General features: G+C 39.8%; 2 protein-coding genes across 2 annotated transcripts; one reads left to right on the top strand and one right to left on the bottom strand.

Annotated features, from left to right (window-relative positions):
- Positions 1-314: 314 nt before the first annotated feature.
- Positions 315-20,015, bottom strand: LIMS2 (LIM zinc finger domain containing 2). Its single transcript, XM_009284297.1, has 10 exons — positions 19,859-20,015; positions 18,995-19,061; positions 18,563-18,683; positions 8,590-8,739; positions 7,568-7,718; positions 6,349-6,441; positions 5,420-5,468; positions 5,158-5,233; positions 4,187-4,338; positions 315-2,842 (listed from the first exon to the last, which is right to left on the bottom strand). Exons 1-9 carry the CDS (start codon positions 20,012-20,014, stop codon positions 4,191-4,193), a joined length of 1,011 nt encoding a protein of 336 aa, XP_009282572.1. The 5' UTR covers position 20,015; the 3' UTR covers positions 315-2,842; positions 4,187-4,190.
- On the top strand, positions 15,359-16,393 carry GPR17 (G protein-coupled receptor 17). The gene has a single exon (XM_009284295.1). The coding sequence runs from the start codon at positions 15,359-15,361 to the stop codon at positions 16,391-16,393; it is 1,035 nt and encodes a 344-aa protein (XP_009282570.1).
- Positions 20,016-20,274: the final 259 nt, after the last annotated feature.

The raw sequence follows: 20,274 nt of genomic DNA, 5'->3' as shown, positions 1-20,274 counted from the left end.
CCTACCAAACATCCACCACAGCCTGTAAATGATCATAGCATCCCATCTACTCATCATATACACAACACAATTTGTACAGCACAGCCTCTAAAAGGATGATACCCCTTTCTGCACATCCTCATCAACCAACACATCACCATAGAAGCAGCACAGATCCAAAATGTGAATTCACAACAGCGCATCAGATTTGGGCAATCCCCAGAGTTCCTCAGAGTGCCTAATGCTCTCTGGCTCAGCATTGCAAATATAATTTTTCTTTTTTACTGTATAATATACAACTTTTTTACATTTGTTTTTTGTGTGAAGATTTAAAATGTATTACAGTTAACTTTATTACAGGAACATAAAAAGGTACAGTGTTACAAGATTTCAATCCACAATCACATGTTTTGGTTAGACAGCAAAAGCAATGTGTGATAAAATCAGAGCTCCACACGTGCAGAATCCACACTGCTCATCAAGGCCTGAACCAAGGCAAGTAGCTGCTAATTCTTTTACTCAGTCTATACAATCCTCAGTACTTAATAGTGCTTTACAGACTCATACAATGGCATTTATTACATGTTTGGCTGCAATCTATTCCTTCACCATCCAACCACTTCTTAAAAAAGCGTCAGTCACATCATCTAATACAAAACATGCAACATCTGGAAACTCTCTGCACAGAAGGTTGAAAAACATTTGCCTACATTGCACAGACTGTAAAAATAAAGACCAGGATGACCTAGAGAGCAGATTAGGTTGCCATAAAGAAAGATTGCAAGTGATTAACATAGCCTTTGAATACAAACAAGCGTCACATACTGTGGTTTCTAAAAGCAAAACCATTTTCAAGTGTACTCAGTGAATATTAGTGATTTTAATTCAGTATGTATAAATATGAATGTAAACTATAAATGTATATAATGAGACAACAGCTTTTAGTAAGTGTAGACTTCTGAGCCAAGTTCAACCTTGCTATAAATATATACTCTCCAGTGGTGTGACACCTAGGATGAATTTGGCCAGCATGTCTATTTACAGCAATGGAAAAAAGCATGCAGCTTATTTCTGACTGAGACCTTGACTTTTTTCTAAAAAAAAAAAACAAACAAACAAACAAACCAACACAAAAACCAACCTGTCAGCCTATCAACACACTAAGGAGAATTCATAAGTCTGCATTATATTGTATGTAGTTTTAAAAATGTGGACTCGAAGTAGAGGAAGATGCATTTATTTAAACTATTTATAGTTATTTCTCTTACTCCTTCAATTCCACTGTCCCACAAAAGGTATGTCAGTAATATTCACTACTGTTACTCTGCACATTGCAGGCTATGGGCAGCAGGAGTATAAGAAAAATAATTGTGAAAAATTAATAATTTAAGAGATACTAAGAGAACATCACCCTCCACTAATATAGAGATCAGGGATTATGATGACTTTTTTCCCCCACTGATTTTGGTAAATGCTCTGAAGATAAGGACATAATCCAAATCCTAGAGAACTGAACAGCTTATCAAAGAGAATGATATCAACTGTCCTTTGAACACTGAAGCTTACTAGGTGTACTGAATTTCTAACATGAGACAAAGTGAGAGCACACGCTAAATCTCTACTTGCAGTACAAAAGCAATTCCATTCACCTCTACATACATGCATTTTCCATTGCTGAACTTGAGAGTGGCCACTGAAAGAGTATTACCTATTGCCTGCTAGTTACATAGTCTTTCTAAATTTACCAGTAGCTATGCAGCTGTGTGTTCCTCCAGCATCTTCCCAGGAGGCTGAAGATACACAGCTGCTCAGATTTAGCATTAGACATGGCCTGTGACTAAGATTATAGGAACAGACCTGAATGCTTTATGCTGAGAAGAATCTGCGTAACATACTGAACTGCACCTAGATCAGTAGTTCTTGTGTTTTATGCTGTGAAAAAAATGCCAAAGAATAGGCTTACAAGACGGGTCTTTGCAGTGGCCACATACTACTGCACCAAAAGACATGCTGCTCTTTATGCCCTTAACTAAAAGACCATTTAAAGGCTGGTGAGAGAACAGTGACTAGCCATGTGTTCTCCTAAAGCAGTGACAAAAGCAGCTACTATTACTGTAATCTACAGAGCATATTGGTCAGAAGAGGATGGAAGAGTTCTACTGTTAAAATTAGGCCTACCCCCTCATCAGCGTTACAGTGGATGCAGTATACCCCAGTTAAGTTTATGGTAACTTACAGCAACAAAAAGCAAAGCAGCTGAAGGAAATTGAATTAGCAAAGCCAGTAAGTGTCCAAGAGATGGTCTTGCACGTGGGATTCTTATCTGCACACAGTTAACCAGGATTTCCCACCACTGCTGTGATATCACTGGTGCAGTTTCATGGGTAGTAGCTACAGCAAGCGTGTTAACAGCTGTCAATGCTTTAGCTATTATCTTGTTTAGATCCGTTCTGAGCAGAGTGTTATGGCAGTGAGGACAATTTTAAGGTAGATTATTGCCCCAATCCAGTTGCTGCTCACACATACAAGAAGTGAGGAAGCTTTAACTTCTTGCTAGCTAATTCACCTGGGGCTGCAGGGTTGTGCCTAGGCCCAACTGCTGTGTTCGTTTGACCTACTAAACTAGCCACTTTTTGGAATATTTAAATCATGCAAGGGGCAGCAAGTCCTCCAGTGCCTTGCATCCTGTCCACCTCGCAAAAGGGCAGGCACAGTCTCCAACTATTCAGGGAAAGGGATTTTCAGGCTGCTCAGCTTAGTTCAGCACAAGAAACTATGGCAACACCTCCAGAGGTCTCAGAAGCTCACCGTGATTATACAACACACAGGTGGACTCAGGAACAGCACTGTTGATGGCTCACCCCTGAAGAAATATCGAGAATGTTCAAAACCAGTAAATTTCTCAGCACCTTGGGTTGTACTAGCAGAGACAGTAGGACCAGTGAAACTTCACCAGTGATAGGCAAAAATACAGAGCAGAACTATATGCTTAAGATGTACAGATTCACGTCTGAGGTCCTCTCTTTAAGTAAACTCAGGTCTTAAGAAGAAAGGTGATAGGAAACTCTTATTTGGGTGAAAATTTTACGAAAAATACTTCCTGGGTTTTTTCTGCGTAAGACCACATTTGCTACAAACTGTAAATATTAGAAACCCCTTCATGTAATTGGGCTTTCTGGAGCATGACCAACAAGTGTATACTCATCTTTCAAATAAAGTGAGAAGGACGGGGAAACTGAAGCACTTAAATTGGTACCATATTATCAATTTGATTTCATCATGCAAAAGAATAACCAAGGCTCCAGCCACATTGCCTCAAGAAATGTCAGCTATGCCAGTGGATAGGACATGCTTTGTGTTGACCACTAGAATCTCTAGTACCCATATAGTAGTAGAGAACAAACTGAGAAAATTATAGTGTCAGTTTCTAACAAAATCTTTCCTTTTCCATAGCCACCTCCTCCTTAAGGAGAGACCAACTATTCTGAAGAGGCTGACATGGCCTTGACAATTGAAATCTCCTTAGTACTGAACAAGGAAGAAGCAAAGCAAACTTCTTCAGCTCTCTTAACATTGGACCTAAGCCAGACAAGCGGGGAGTGCAGATGCCATAACTATTGGTTCCTGGGCTTTCCCAGTAAACCTGCAAACCAAAAGGACTGTACAGCATTTGTGTACGCTCAGTAGGAATCTGGAGAAAGACCAGAACATTTTGCATGTAGCAAAGAGTGACAGCTTTCAGAATATTTGCCTACATATTAAAAAAATTTAAAATGTTATCACCCAGGGTAAGAAGAGAGATTTTTATACTTTAACTGAAAAAGAGCAAATCACACATTTCTTCCACCCCTACACTCAACCACTGTTTCCAAATTCCTTATACTATAGAGGAATGGAGAGAGAACTACAGTTCAATTGAGGAAGGAAAGGCTGTGTACAATTCCACAAAGGCAGAATAAGTTGTTATTAGCAAATTAATAACCAGCTTGTAAACTGCTCAAGCAGAAATCATATTCCTCTTTCTGCCAGTGTTAATAGACAATTGCTTGAGAAAAGGGATAGTCAAGATGAAAGCTGCATTACCAGAAGCAAGGGAAGGTACTACTTATCTTTGGTTTCACTTGTTCTTAGTAATTGCCTCTGTAACCAACAGCTGCTGTGAGCAGCAGCTTATGACTGTAAGAGTGCAGTCAGTAGACTGACAGACCTGCTTAAGCAGAGTTTAAATCCAGAGCTTTGGGATGTGCCTTCTTGGATGCCAGCTCTGACAACTTCTTCAGGCGTTTCTTCAGCTCCAGAGGGAATTTCTCATAGCACTTCTTGCATACAGGCTTCATGTCAAACTCCACAAACTTATTCCTTTAACACAAAGAACAGCAGGCTATTAAAATGGTATTTGCAAACTATATGCTTCACTAAATCAAGTCTCCATGCATCTACGTAAATGCTGTTGTTTGTGTTCTACTGCACGTATAAAACAACTCACTTCCTCGTCTGGTCATGTAAGTACAGAGACTGGGTTCTTATGAGGGAACTACGGTCTTTAGTATTGCTAGTTAAATAAGGAGCAAGATTTTGCTATATATTTGTATGTAACAGTCTAGAATAATAATGTTGTTATCGTAGAATGGAAGTGTCACTTCAAAGGTCCGCTTTGTGATGAATGAGAGCTCCTTCATATACAAGGCCAGTGGGGCCAACTCAGCATAGTAGGATAAGGGTTTGAACCTGAGAAAGGAAAAACGTAGGATTGGTTTGTTTTCTGTCCCTCTTCTACACATTTGAGGTAACTAGCATAATGTTTTCTTTCGAAATAATCTGCACAATTGCAAATACTGTCACTGAGGGAAGCATCCAGACTAAGGAGACATGGAGGCTGCAGGTATTTCAGGACAGGCAGTTACTCAAAGTTTACAGCCTTCCCTCTGTACTGCTGAATGAGTTCTCCTCTTACCCAATCTTCTTACAGAATAGATTAATGAAGAAAAATAGATTAGAGAGGATGCTGAGTCCCAGCTCCCTTTTAGTTCTGAAATCAGTGGAATTATAAGCACCTGCTCCCACAGAGAAAAGGTATATTGCCCCTCAAGAGAGGCACTGGCTCATGGCTCCCCCAAGCTGATACCCTGCCTTAGGGGCAAATGTCTCCTATGGTCCGAAATATAAACACTGACTTACTTCAGTGTAAGCTTGATGTTGCAGGTGGAGCAGGAGAAGCAATTCACACACCAGGCCTTGTTAAGAGCTGATACCACTGCAAAAGCAAAAGCACGAAATAAGAGGAAACTGCCGGATTATTTGAATTCAGATTTGTATCCAAATTCAAATGAGGCCAGATGTGAAAAGAAACACTGGTGCCTTGCAACTGTGGGACTGCAACAGCTGCACTAACAAATGGAACAAGGACAGCAACCCAAAACAAGGAGAGAACAAATCTTACCATCTCCCTCTATCACGTGGCTGCAGTTGTAGCAAACATCTCCAAAGAGCTGCACAGCAAAAGAAATAAGAACAGGAACTCATGTTACTGACTACTCATGCTCCCCAAATTACACAGCTGGTGTCAACTTTAAATCCTAACAATCAAAGAATTCCCAGACATTGCAGTAGCCCCCAAATATACCAATTTAAATCTTCTGAATAACTTCTCATACACTTGCCAAATAGTCTATGTTCCTTTGGATCTCATACCACTAAATACTACAAAACCTTTTTTGTTGATGCCTCACACTCTACCACTGTGATGTGATCTTAAAGTCCTATACATGTGGCAATTTGGAGAAAAGAGGATTGGTAGAGTGTGATGCTTACTGTACACAAACATCTCCTGATGCTTAACTATAAACATCAAAATAAAACCTAGAGCTACTCTCAAAACAGTAACATCTCTTATGAGAGAAACAGACTAATTTATCTGACAGAAGAAAATACCAAACTCACAGCTGTTCAGTAGAGTCATACAGAAAAAACAGGTTTTGATTGGCTTTTGAAACATACTTTTCTTATGCTTTAGACAGCTCAATATTTATCTTAGGCCCATGGAAGCAAGTAATTATCAAAGAAGTCCACACAAATAGTTTTGGAGTAGAATTACATGGATTTTAAATCACAACCCATGGTCAGTGTTTTTTTCTGTCCATGGCACAAAGGAAAATCAGAATAGAATGCCTTGGGGATATTGTTCTCAGCATCACTTTTCACATCTACCAAGGAAAACTATTTTTTCTGTTAAATCTCACTAATTTCTTAATATTGCATTGCCTCTACAAATTCATGTTATGCAAAATCTGCATAGCTTTGCATATGTAAAATGCAAAAAAGCATTTGCCAGTCAGAGCAAGTACCTACAGTATAGAAGGCAGAATTTACCTGGTTATAGTGAGTTTCACAATAAGCCAGTCCTTTTTTCTCATAGTGTCGGTGCCCCAAGAATGGCTTCTCACATTTGGCACAAACAAAATGCTGTAAAAGAAAAAAAGACATTCAGTGGCAGGCAAAGCGACTTTTCCATCACCAGGGAAAAACTTGCATGGCTACAAATCATGGCTCAATATGAGACACTTAAGCATAGAATCACAGAATGGTTTCGGTTGGAAGGAGCCTTAAAGATCATCTAGTTCCATCCCCACTGCCATGGGCAGGGACACCTTCCACTGGACCAGGTTGCTCAAAGCCCCGTCCAACCTGGCCTTGACCCCTCCCAGGGAGGGGCATCCACCACCTCTCTGGGCAACCTGTTCCAGTGTCTCACCACTCTCACAGTAAAGAATTTCTTCCTAATATCTCATCTAAATCTATCCTCTTTCAGTTTAAAACTGTTACCCCTTAATGCTTTAATGAAACTCAGACAGGAAAATCTTCATGGAAGTAAAAGAGGAAATATTTAGTCTACTATAGTAATTAAGAATGGTATTAAAGATAGGTAGAAGACCTGCTGAAAGGGCAATCATCTTGTGTCTATACTGATAGACTTGTGCACTATTATCTTGCTTGTTTCAGAGAAGAGAAACAGGAACATAAAACATGGTTGGTATGAATGCACTTCAATGAGCAGCAGCATCTCTCTCAGTTCAAGCCCTACGAGGCTTAAATCACTAAAAACATAAATCACTAAAAAAACTTCAGAGCAAGCTGTGACGACTCAGCTGAAAGTTAGAGAAACAATGAGCTGAAAAGGCTTAAAAAGCAAGAATTGCACTGGCTCTGCCTACATTACAAATTCTAACACTGTTATGAACCTGTCAACTGCGGTTGGAGAGTATATATCTAAGTACATCATGGTAAATATGTACATTTATTAGTAAGTAAATGCTGTTCAGTGAACCCTATTCTGCAAGAATCTTTACAATGCAACTCAGGCATTTTAAAATTAAGGTTATCACTGTTGTGAAAGCATAGCTTGCTTAGGCAACCCTGATGACCCTGCTGTACTCATTCACTCACAGAAGGTGAAGACAATCTGAAACATAAGCAATTGTTTTTTGTCCAAAATCATATATTACAGATCACGTAAATGTCTACAGCTTCCAACTAGCACTAGTCCTCTTCCAAAATGGCTCCTGAAGTTTCAGATTCAGAGAGGCCTGACCTCAACATGCCATTGCTTTCCCAGAGCGTTGACCACTCGTCCCTCAATGGGCCTGCGGCAGGCTCCACAGATGGGGATTCCCATCTTGTCGTGGCAGGGCAGACAATACAGTTCTCCCTTCAGTTCCCGGGCCTCAGCAGTCAGCTCCTTCCTGAAAACACAAACATGTCCCTGAAGCAAGAACACCAAGTAAAGGCCTTTAATGCCTGAGACGAAGTTTTGGAAGACTAAACTTGAAAGTTAACATACTTTGGCAACATTCATGCTACAAATGCAGAGTCATTAAATTAAGCTAGTAAAATACAGTTATTGTCAACTCATTTTTCTAAAACTGCTTTCTCAGTTTGCCAGACAAGAGAACATATGTGGAATATCATGTCTTCGGCTAGATACTCTAGCAGAAATATGAGGTGCACTTACATGGAACAATACAGTGTCATCCAAAGACTCAAGCTATCTTTGAATGGGATAGCTCAGGTACAAGGACCATCCTTGTAGTGCTCAGCACTGAGCCATTTACTTTATTCTTCAGCGCTGTTACCCATTCTAGGGCAGTACTGTGCTCCAATTATACTGCCTTCATGGTAAGTAATTCAGGTCAGACAGGTATCAGCACGGTAATGGACTGTGCCAGAAGACTGAAACAAGTCACCAAGAAATCTTTTTTTTCTATCCAGGAATGCAAAGTGAAACTATTTTGAATAGCCTGGCAACAGCTATCTTTGGACAACACTATTATTGTAATCTGCACGCAGCCTTTCAGGTGAGTGCATACCAAGGAACTATTTTCATTTTCAGTATAAAATAGTGTCATTCAAGTTTAGGATAAAAGAACATTGAATGGTAAAATAAAACTAAAGTTCCTGTAGGCTTTCCAAATTTCTTTTGATTTCTTCTCACACAATTTCTGTTTGTTCAACAATGTGAAGGCAGCAAAGTTTAGGCCTTGGAAAGGACTGCACTGCTGACTGTACTGTTTGTCTCTCTCCTTTTTTGTCAGAGTTTAGAATATGAGAACATACCCACAGTGGGTGCAGTTGAAGTGATCCGGATGGTAGGAATCATTCTTAAACATAAGAGGCTGCTCATCAATTATCAAGTGGCACTTCTGACAGATGTACTTGCCCAGACCCTTAGCTTTTTCACGGTTATGGCATGGCCTGCACAGATGCCTGGTTGAACAAAGTAAAGAAAATAAAAGATTAAGAAATTCTTTCTCTTAAATCAATGTACAGTGCATGCTGTAGGATGTACTTTATGTAACAGAAGAAGTGTCTTCCAAGGTCTGACTAAACATCATTTAGTTTAGTATCCTGTCTTTCACACCAGTTGCACAGAAAAGAATATGTGGATAGAGAAGTCACAGAGTTGTATTTCCTTAGAATACTCCTCCAACATTCACTGATTTATATCCCATCAGGGATATCACCCTGTCATTCTTCTAGGTATCCTTTCCTGTTCTTCTAGATCCTTTTTGAGAGGTGGACAAGGAAAGGTGGCAACATCCTCTCTCTATTACTAACTATGGGATCCAGCAATAACAGAGGCATTACAGCACTGGGAGGGAGTTGAGAAGAGAGAATAAAAAAATATCAAACCAAAGCACATTGCTCGAATGCCTTTACCATGGCTGGATTCCTTAGTCTTCAATAGCTAAGACAAACAAGAGACCATTGAATACTAGCTCTTCTGCCTACAAATTCCTTTCACTCTTAAGTTAAAGAAAATAAAGAACTGTGCAATTTTGCAATTTTATGTGATACATGTAACTGTTCTAGAACATATTACAAGTACAGTCCTGAACAGGTAGATAAGCCAAATTTCTGGTAGAAAAGCCTGGGCAAAGGCATAAAAAACTTCTGTAAAGGCTGATGAAATCCACCAGTTTTATCCCAATATTTAGGCACTCTGAGGAGGAGCTGTTCAGTTTACTTGCCTATTACCTACCCCTCTAGCTGCAATGCTGCAGGCTGGGAAGAATTTATGATAAAACAAGAATGACAGAGGAATGACTTCTGTGGGTTTCTTTGTCACAAAACAGCCTGCATAATTCCTTTCACTGTATCACTATGTGAAACACTCGCTGAGATTTACAGGTCATTCTCAAAAGACACCGGACAAAAGGAAAAGTTCAAATGGAAAGGGTAGATTTATGGCTGAAGTAGTGGGTTCTTTGCAGGGCCCCTTCCAAAATTCTGCTGTGATGAATCACTTACCCTTAGATCTGTAAAATGGGGATAAGAATACAACACAGATGATGTTGTGAGACCTCAAACATTTATGACCCTCAGCTGGCAGGCGCCTGTCTAAGTGCTAAGTACCATTATTATTCTCTCCAAATCTGAGTCCTCCTGTCAGCAAGTGTCTCTCTCCAGGGCTGGAACTACTGTCTGCCCAGACGGAGTCCAGAAAAAGCAGACAGCACCCCATTATAAAGAAACATGCAGCTGTGCTCATCTCAGCATAAAGGCATCAATTTTATTCGGTACTGTCAAATGTAGAGTAATTATACGGGGCAGGACATAGGGACCCTGAAGCAAGTGTCCTGAAAGAGACCCCTCTCATTCAGCTGAATAAGATGCCTTCAGCCATTTGGACTGATAAACCATTATCAACCCCTCCCCACTCACAAACCCTCTCTGCCGTCCCATAGACCCTCCTCTATTGCAAGCAAAGGGAAGTGTTGGACAGGCTAAGCTGTTACCATAGCAGCCGCCCCTCTCCCTCTCCCCCTCCCCACTCCCACCATTATGGAATTATCCCATTCTGAAATGTCCTGTTGTGTCTATTAATACCAGACTTTCCCCAAACAATGCTTCTCTCCACCCTCCTAAAATAATCAGGGGACTCCAAGAAGTCTGTGTTCACGGCTGGGAGTTCAGTAGCAGCCTTCAGTAAGCACCACGAACACTGGAATATTCATACAGTATATTCATATCTATAACAGCAGCAGCAACCCCAGTGCCAAGAGCTCAGCTGGGATGAAGACTGCTCTTCAGTGCTGGGGTGTCCTCTCCCCTGCTCTGTTGTGTGACTGAGCTGATAATGTGCTATCAGAGCTAGAAGGACACTATATAGAGGGGCTGCCCTCTCCACCCTCAGGAACTCTGCCACTGTGTGCTCTTTTTGGATCATCTTGTTGTTTTCACTGTTGCTGCTTCTATTTGGTTTGCTGTCATCAGAAGGAGTTCCTTGAGATTTTCCCCAAAAGGACCCTATACTCCACCCATAGGACTTCACTGTAAAGAGGTAAGAGACAAACTTCTATTAGCAGAATAATGAAGGAGCTTTCCTAATGGCATTAGTTTTAGCTGGTGTCAGTGAGGTGGAAAGACACACACACACAGGTGGATGAATATAATGGAAATGTTTGAAACTAGGAACAGACAGCATTTTTTGAATTTCAAAGAATAATTTCCTCACTCTTCTTCACATCACTCCTCCAAAATATAAAAGTTTGCAAACTTCTGTACCTAATGTACATCCATTTGTGCCAGGAAAACTGGCAGTTGTATGGTATGTCCAGTGTGCTCTGGCACTGCTTTGATGCTCACAAGAAACAAGTATTTCAGCTGAAGGGTGGGAGGCTCAGCAGGGAGCGATTTTGAGGAGAATAATTTCAGTCAGAAGTGGACTATTTCTAATGACGAGTACTTTCAGTGAAAGATAGGAGACACTCTCATTTGACAAGACACTACAACCATAATCATAAAACCCCACAAACTAGCATAATCCCAAATCAGAAACTGCTCTAGCTGAGAGCAAGGACAGGAATTTCTGATATCCACTACAAACCCTAACATACGGTTCAAATTTATCTGCAGTGGGCATTATAACAAAAGCTCCAAATTAGCCAGGTAACTAATTACAATGAGCTAAATATTTCTTCTGCTTATTAATTGTTTCATTAATGATAGATAGAGCATCTGCTGAAAGAGTAATCAGGTTGTGTCTATACTGACAGCCTTGTGGATTGTTATCTCACTTGTTTCTGAGCAGAAGAGAAACAAGGCATAAAATATAGTCAGTGCATGCATTTCAAATGAGCAATGACATCCCCATTACAGCTCAGCCCTGGGAGGCCTGGGATAATGGCTCATTCCAGAATAGTGCTCTGTTTAGCAATATGTAAATCACTAAATATTCGCACAACACCAAGAGTGCAATCCAAGCGGAAATTATTGGACAATGAGCCAGACTCCTAAAGGAGTTTACTGTCTGTGCAGTCAAAGCCTCTTGCACCATATAGCTTAACACAAACTACACATTCTAGGTCATTTAGGAAGGTTTCTAGTTTGCTCTTAGGATTCATACAGACTAGTACCACAAACTTTCTAGGACTTCGAGTGCTTTTTTGTAAGCATAACAAACGAAAAAGAAAGAAAAAACTAAAAACTAAACACATTTATTTTAAATTGATAAAAACAGGCAAAATAAAAGTGGAACTGTAAATAACAGCAAAAGGCTTTCCACACTGTCTACAGAACACACTGTCAAAGAACTATTACTCTTGTAAAGTTGTAGCATTTTGATGGAAACATATCAATTCTAAAAATAAGCTCAACAAGAACGAAAAAGAAAGAAAAAAGAAAAAACTAAAAACTATATTTATTTATTGATAAAAACAGGCAAAATAAAAGTGGAACTGTAAATAACAGCAAAAGGCTTTCCACACTGTCTACAGAACACACTGTCAAAGAACTATTACTCTTGTAAAGTTGTAGCATTTTGATGGAAACATATCAATTCTAAAAATAAGCTCAACAATTAATTCTAGTGACGTCAGCTTTTCTCCTAACCTACTCAAGTGCTACACCACAATTTTCACATTAACAAACAGAATTGTAAAAGAAAATAAAAAACTTGATTAAAATTCCCTTCTAATTTAAAACCTAAGCAAAATTAGAAAGAGGTCCACTTCCCTTTTCTGTGATTTCTGACCAGGCAATGAAAAATACCTCCCTTCACCTTGCTCTAAAAAGTAAATTAGGTAACAGCAGCTCTTCTATGAAGGCACTCATTTGAAAAGACTGAATCTATTTCAATTTTACCATCAGTTCTAAGCCTCTCCCTTCCTGACACTGACATACTGGGCTTCTAGATAGCTCTGACATTCTCCTTTCTACTCCACCCCACAGTATTTTGCAGTGAAAGCATGTCCAGATAGAAATCAACAGCAGACTCAACGCTGCCATCAGTGAGGACAAAACTCTCAACTTTTAAATCTTGGCTATTCCAAGTCTGGCACTGACACTCAGCTGCATCCGAATCCCAAAGATCCTCCTTATGAATCAGCTCACATAGAATCATTTCAATGTATCATGCTGCTAAACCCCTAGTATTTAGCTTGTAAACAGGGAAAAAGTCTGCTTACTGCTTCGCTTCCTGAACTCATTTAAATCATTATCATTAAGACAAGAGACATCCCTGTCTGTTCCATTAGACAACCCTTGCTTCTGCCTTTTCAGCTAGTCCAAGCCAGCATTTACTGCTTTCTCAGTGGTGTCACAACCAGGTATACAGTAATACTTAGCCATCAGACCACCCGATCACTGACAGGTGTGTATATAAAGATCACCTGATGACATTTTTTGCATATGAAAAGCATATTTAAACAAAGTGCCTGACACAAAAAAAGGCTACATAGCCAGAACATCAGGTAATAGGTACCATTGTAAATTAACAGCCAGTAAAAAGGCATGGTCTCATCATATTTCTCCTTTGGTATGCAATAGAAAAATACATATTTAAACTAATTCCATCCAGGGAGGATAAGTATTTGAGCATTCAACATTACTATCGCATACAAACTTCAAAATCTTGTGTTCAAAAATACTTGCAGGTTTTACTTTGTAAGGGACAAATAAACACTAGAAACAAAAACTGCGGGCTCCTCTGCAGATCCAGGGAATTCACACGAAAACTGCAACAGGGAATTCTCCTTTTGTACATGAAAACAAGATTTCACATGTATTTTAATAGATAAAATGTCCCTTGGAAAAAAGGGCTGTACAGTCTTCCTTGCACATGCACTTCTAGTAATTCCAAGATAATAATTTGTTGCCATCTCTAGGACTACAAAGAAGCATGCAGCTGGCAGTAGACAACAAGTACCCATACACTCAAACCTAGAGTCTTTTTTGTGCCATAAATATGCAGGGAATCTAGGCAACGCACAGAGTAAGAAGGCCCCTCTGTGGCCATATGAAGCAATTTCAGTTTCTGAATTTCATTCAGCCTTCCTTCTGTTGACTTTTGTCTCTTCAACTGTGAACTAAACAGAAGTAGTCCAGCATATTAATCGCTAGCTATTGTAGTTTTCTGTCCAGCTGAAAGTGACAGCAGCCAAACAAAAGATGGTAATTACCTTGGAATTTTGTTTACATTTTCCAATATATTGGTCTGTTCTTAATCCCATTTCAGTTTCTTCATTAGCCACCAATATTTTTAGACATCTGAATAATCAGTTCTGTTGGGAAGCCGGATGCATTGCATAATGCCTTGGATCAACTGTCTAATGATATAAGATTTCAGCATATCGCATAGCTTCTGCCCGAGACTAAAAATTTTGACTAACAATGTCAGCAACCATCTTAAAATTTTAATCTCAGTAGAGGAAAATTGATGTATTTAAAGATGTATTGAATATTATGGAGAAATGGTCAATCAGTACAAAATGCAATGGTGAGCACAATGGAGGTACTGCTGCACATACTGTAACATCTCTGAGGAATCCACGAAACAGAGACAATGCTGGAAACTCAGACTGCCTGCACTTCCCTACCACCTATACCCACAGATGAGAAATGTATAAAAAGCCATGGGTAGGTGCCCAGAAAATCTTATCACTTTTTGTTGATGCTGTTCAGGACCCTGCAGACAACAGAGAGACTGGCAAAGCTAAGCTCAGTTTTACTAAGCTGTTACTTGGAAAAGGCCCTGCATAAGCTACAGTGGAGTTCAAACTTTTGAGGGAGGAAGAGAGACAGTTATGCTGGGAGAAGAAGAAAGCTGCAGGGAAGGATGACACTGACAAGTAACTGACAGCATGGGCATTACTAATAATCTTTTCTGAGTCAGTTCAGTGCTTTTTGCTGTTCAAATGAGATGCTGCTACCCATCTGAAAAGTTTCCTCCTATATTGGAACTAGATGCATTTGCCTTAAACACAGGACTTCAGACTAAAGCAATTCTCAAAGGTTTTCAGGAACCTTGCGGTTTTTCTAATAACAGCAATACCTGACCTGTCTTCCATCTCTTCTAGGAACAAGACAGATATTCTAAGCTAGGTCACCTTATGACAGATACCTGTGCTCAGAAAAGCTGACTCATTATGAGCTCTTCAGTCCTGAATCAGGCTTTCAAATTAAACATAGCAAGTACTTTCTAGCTAGACATACAGAACCCACTTCTGCTCTTCCATTAACTAGACACATAAGCATTTCACTACTCTGTTACTCAACTGATCTCAGCACAGGTTGGAGACAAGCTCATAATCAGCTAGCTAGCTCTTTATAGTGGTTCCTTCAACAGGAATTAATGATCTGGAAAACCCAGCCAAGCAGGAGGTGTTCAGAATTTTAATATAAGGGTTTAAACTCTCACTGACCTGTTGTATTAAATACCAGGATTAGCAAACAGGAGACATCGCCGATTTCCATGTGTGGTTTTTTGGATGGGTTTTTTGTGTTTGTGGGGTTTTTTTCTTCACAAAACCAGGCTCTTTTGTAATGTACTGTCTCAATTCTTTCAGGTTTTGGGGGAATTTTTTCTTCAAAACCGTGGTGAAAAATGAATGGCCCAGCAGATCCCTCAAGCCTACTCTTCAATTGCTCAAATCAATCAAATTTCTCTTTGGAAACGTCAGAGCAATGTGGCAAAGAGACATACCTCGAGAACATCCTTTTTGCCACTTTCTACTTCATGGACTTCATCCTGGCTTTTGTTGGCAATGCCCTGGCTCTTTGGCTCTTCATCCGGGACCAAAAGTCAGGCACACCTGCCAACATTTTCCTGATGCATCTTGCTGTGGCTGACCTGTCCTTTGTGCTGGTACTTCCCACCCGGCTGGTGTACCATTTTTCTGGTAATCATTGGCCATTTGGTGAGATCCCATGCAGACTCACTGGCTTCCTTTTTTACCTCAACATGTATGCCAGTATCTACTTCCTCATGTGTATCAGTGTTGACCGTTTCCTAGCCATTGTGCACCCTGTGAAGTCCATCAAGCTCCGCAGGTCCCTTTATGCCCATTTAGCATGTGCCTTTCTGTGGGTTATAGTTGGGGTTGCAATGGCACCTCTGCTGCTCAGTGTGCAGACAGTTGAGATGAAAAACACAACCGTCTGCCTGCAGCTCTACAGAGAAAAGGCATCACGTCACGCCCTTGTGTCCTTAGCAGTGGCATTCACCTTCCCATTTGTTACTACAGTGACTTGCTACTTACTAATCATCCAAAGCCTGAAGAGTGGGAACAGAGTTGAGAAACACCTGAAGGAAAAAGCTATCAAAATGATCATCATGGTCCTGATGATCTTTCTGATTTGCTTTGTACCTTATCATGTCAATCGCTACATTTACATTCTCCATTACAATGGGACCAAAACTTCCTGTGAAACACAGCGTATTCTAGCCCTCAGTAACCGCATCACTTCCTGCCTCACGAGTCTAAATGGTGCCTTTGACCCAGTCATGTATTTTTTTGTAGCTGAGAAATTCCGTGAGGCTTTGTGCAATCTGTTTTGTGTTAAAAAGACTGTCATGTTACCTCAAACATACGAGGGTAAGACAAATGAAAGCTCACTAAGTGCTAAATCTGAACTGTGAACATGACTCCTGTCAGTGCTTCGACTTAAGAACGCTCTATTCCACCAAAATCAGCTGAGAGCGCAAGTATGCAGCGAGATAGTCCACCCAGAGTCAAACTCATCCCAAGGAAGGAAGTTCTGTTGTTTTTATGGGACTGCAATTAGCAAGAACCCCTCTGACAACAGAGATCACATGTTCTTGTCTTACTGAAACTGCAAACAGAAGTACAGTTCTACTGATTTCCAAGATGCGAAACTGAGGGCTGAACACTTAGGAATAAGGAAGGAAACAAAGAGGCTATTAAATGGACATTTAAAAAACAAAACCAAACTTAATTCCCAAAGCATTCAGTAACGACTCTTCCTCTGCACAATGCATACAGCCTACTTTAAAATTTTATATTGTGTCAGCAATAGAGATCCACTCCTGAGATAGACCTGCCGGATGAAAAGACAGCATGCTTGCACATCTTGTTCAAGTCTCCAAATTCAAAGTGTTTATACATAGTAGACAGAAAATTGGTACTAAATAGTGGCAAGAAAAAAAGACCAAAATGCTGCAATGCACCCAACCTGGACTGGAATTAAGATAGGACTTACAATTTTTTTACTTCTTCTCAGCATTCAGAGCTGGAGATGAGCACTAAACTTCACACTACCTTCTCCATCTGCCCTACCTTTTCTATCTGCCCTCTGCCATTGTCTCAAAGCTGCAGACAGACGTTGGACAACATTTACTACACTTCCTCTTTTATGTAGTTCCCTGCAAAACATCAGATATCCTGATAACCCTCAAACTAAAGGGTGGAAAAGGGCTGTTTAGGAATATAGCATTCATCTTTACTACATACCGAATCATAAAAATATGAACCCAAATAGCAAAAGTGAAGAAAAGTAAGCATATGAAGAAGTGAAGTCTACTTTGTCCAGAAAAGATTCCTATCTCTGAGGTGTTTTACAATTATTTTTTTGTGATTTATCTAGCAAGACTACTCCTTCACTACTGATAAAGTAGGGATTATCTTAACTATCCTCACTGATACAAATTGCATCCAGTGGAATATGTCTGGAAACGACAGGCAAACTAGGGAAGACCAGGTACAATGAGAAGTGGGAAAAAGGACCCAAGAGTTTCCAATAATATTTACTAGAAGACTGCTTCTATGCTATAGAGATAAATATTATAGGAAATCACATGACAGGTGAATTATATTTTTTAGGTACAGCTACATACACACACATACCCCTTTTCTATGCTTTTGGGAATACGCTCCTTACTGTTTTACATTTGGTCCACAAATTATGAAATCAAACATACTTTATCTTGCTTGAACTGCTTCAAACCTGACTGCTTTCCCAAAACACCCTAGGTGCTATTACAACAGCCCATTCTAACAAGCTTAGCTGTCAAAAGAAAATCGATTATGCCCAACTCCAAAAACTAAGGCACAGAATTTGCATGCAGGATGGAAGAGGGAGTTGAGAGGACTCCCTGCTGGATAGGGTACATGTATATATCCTTTCCTTCCCTTCTTCACCATTTAGTTAGTAAGAATATAAACTCCAGGAAACTACTAGGCTTTGCTCAAGACATATGAAAGCCTGAAATTAACTATGAATTGTGCAACACTATTTGCTAACTGCTGGATTGTTTTATTTTCTTATCATGATACGCTTTTGTACAAGTTCCCTTTTACGTTTTTATTTCTTACTTCTTAATTAAATGCATTAATCAACCTTTAGGACTCATTTTTATATTTCTGTATATAAAATGAATTATTTCTGAAGGCCAGGGGAATCACGTGCTGAACAGGCTTTGCTGTAATCCTCTTGGCCTTTTGCTCTATCTTGATTTCCTGCTCAGCAGCTTACTTGATAAACAGCCTGCCCAGGATCACATAATCCCTCTTCTCACTTGCTATTCAACCTTTTGCCTGAAAACCCTTTCTTTTCCAGAACCCATCCACTAGCTACTAAAATTTGAGTTTCTGCTTTCTACATGTTTCATTGGATGAAGAGCACTGCTCTTCATTCCGTTTCCCATCTCCTAAGCAGGTTATTCCTTAAACTTCTTCCGTACCTTTTCAAGCTTTACCTCTCATTGTATGACTAACTGACCACTCTCAACATCTCACTACTGTATCAATAACATACTGATAAAACTTTCAGAGCTCCTGCTCTATCTTACCTGCCAGCATTCTTCACGAAACCCAGGTCAGCAAGTGCTACATCGCAGAGCTCACAGCGGAAACATTCTGGGTGCCAGTTATTGTTCATTGCCTTAATAACACGCCCAATAATGAACTCACCTGCAAAAGGAAAGCAACACCTTGAGACGCATGCAGAAAACAGACTTATCAAAAGTCTATTGCCCTTCATAATCCTTCCACTTTAATTCCACAAGAACTATTACAGTCTAACTTTGGAAAAAAACCCAATTATTCCCACAACCAAGATATCCCAAATCACTACTGCTATCATGCTTTGTTTCCCTCCAGAGCTCCTGCTCCTTAAAATGACCTGAACAATCCAGCCCAGGGCTGGATGTCACTGCAACGGTGGGAGGTTTGCACAGCCCTGTAGCTGTTACCCCACGGTGTTGACATGCACTGCATCTTACCACATTCCCCGCAGCAAGGAGCAAACAGCATCTGAAAGTCATGCTCACAGTACTTCCGACCTTCAAACTGTGAACAAAACAAGAGAGAGGAGCCCTCATGAATAACTGAACTACTCTTACGTCTTGATAGTTCAGCATGATTTTCCACTGAAATGACCAATTAGTCAAGGTCAGTCAAGTTTTCCAGTTCTAGCCCCCCTTCACCCATTTTTAAACTCCTAAGGACTTTTCTTAAAGAAATATCCAGATATGGCTTCAGCCTCATGGTGAATTTGCCCAACAGTTAAATTAATAGCTATGCTGCTACAAGACAGTAAAAATCTTGAAGTGTCCAAAGCCCTTTTCCTATAGTTGGCTTTAATTTCATTTTTGCTTTAGTTTTTTTCATTCATGTAATTCAGAACTACTCCTCCTACACGAGGCTAACACTCATGGCAAATTAAGAAGGCATCATGTTTAAAATAATGTGTTATTCAAAATATGTGCTCGCACGTATTCTGTAAAAATATTTCAACCTCAATTTCAGTTGCCCAATTGGAAAATTTTGGTACAAAATGTCTAAAAATAAAGACAAAAACTCACTTATGCCTAATGAAATATTAAGAAACATTTTCTATTTTCTTTTTGAAATGCCACTTACCCAAAGAGCAAGCACACAGTTTTTGTTGTTATTGATGTATAGTGAGAAGAAAAAAAAGGAAATTAAGTCAGAAGCCCCTCAAAAAAATAGCAACAAAAGTTTAGGGCTAAGAAATTAAACAGGCAAGAAAGATGGAAATTCGTATTTCTGCCAGAATTTTCACCTAATTCCTTGCATTTTAATGGAGCTATTTCTCTTCTCTTACATACAGTACGAGACCTCACCTCATAAAAAAGTCCATCTGGGAACTGACGAAAACACTGAGCACAGACAAAGCAGTTTTCATGATAGAGCTCCCCATTGCTGTTCACAATCCTCTCTGCAGGATCAAATCGAGTCTGGCAGCGTTCACATACTGCATTTGCGAGAGCATCAGACATATTACTGGAACAGACAAGAACAAGAACAGCCAATCACATGAGTGTAATCATATAATCCAAGTTTCCCCAACATCTATGAACACAACATTTCCACTGCTTTAAACTCCCTTTTACATGACAAAAAAGACCAATGAGTCAATTCAGCACTGACATCAGTCAGAAATAATGTTCTTGCAACTCACATGTGGCAGAATGAGCTCATGTAGCAGACTTACCTATTGCACACTTTTGGCTGCGTCACCAGTCTTTCACCCCATTAT

Source organism: Aptenodytes forsteri, unplaced genomic scaffold (genome assembly GCF_000699145.1).
Source record: "Aptenodytes forsteri isolate BGI_AS27 unplaced genomic scaffold, ASM69914v1 Scaffold278, whole genome shotgun sequence".
NCBI classification, from domain to species: domain Eukaryota; kingdom Metazoa; phylum Chordata; class Aves; order Sphenisciformes; family Spheniscidae; genus Aptenodytes; species Aptenodytes forsteri.
Note: the sequence above shows the minus strand (reverse complement) of the source record. Positions and strands in the feature narration are given on the sequence as shown.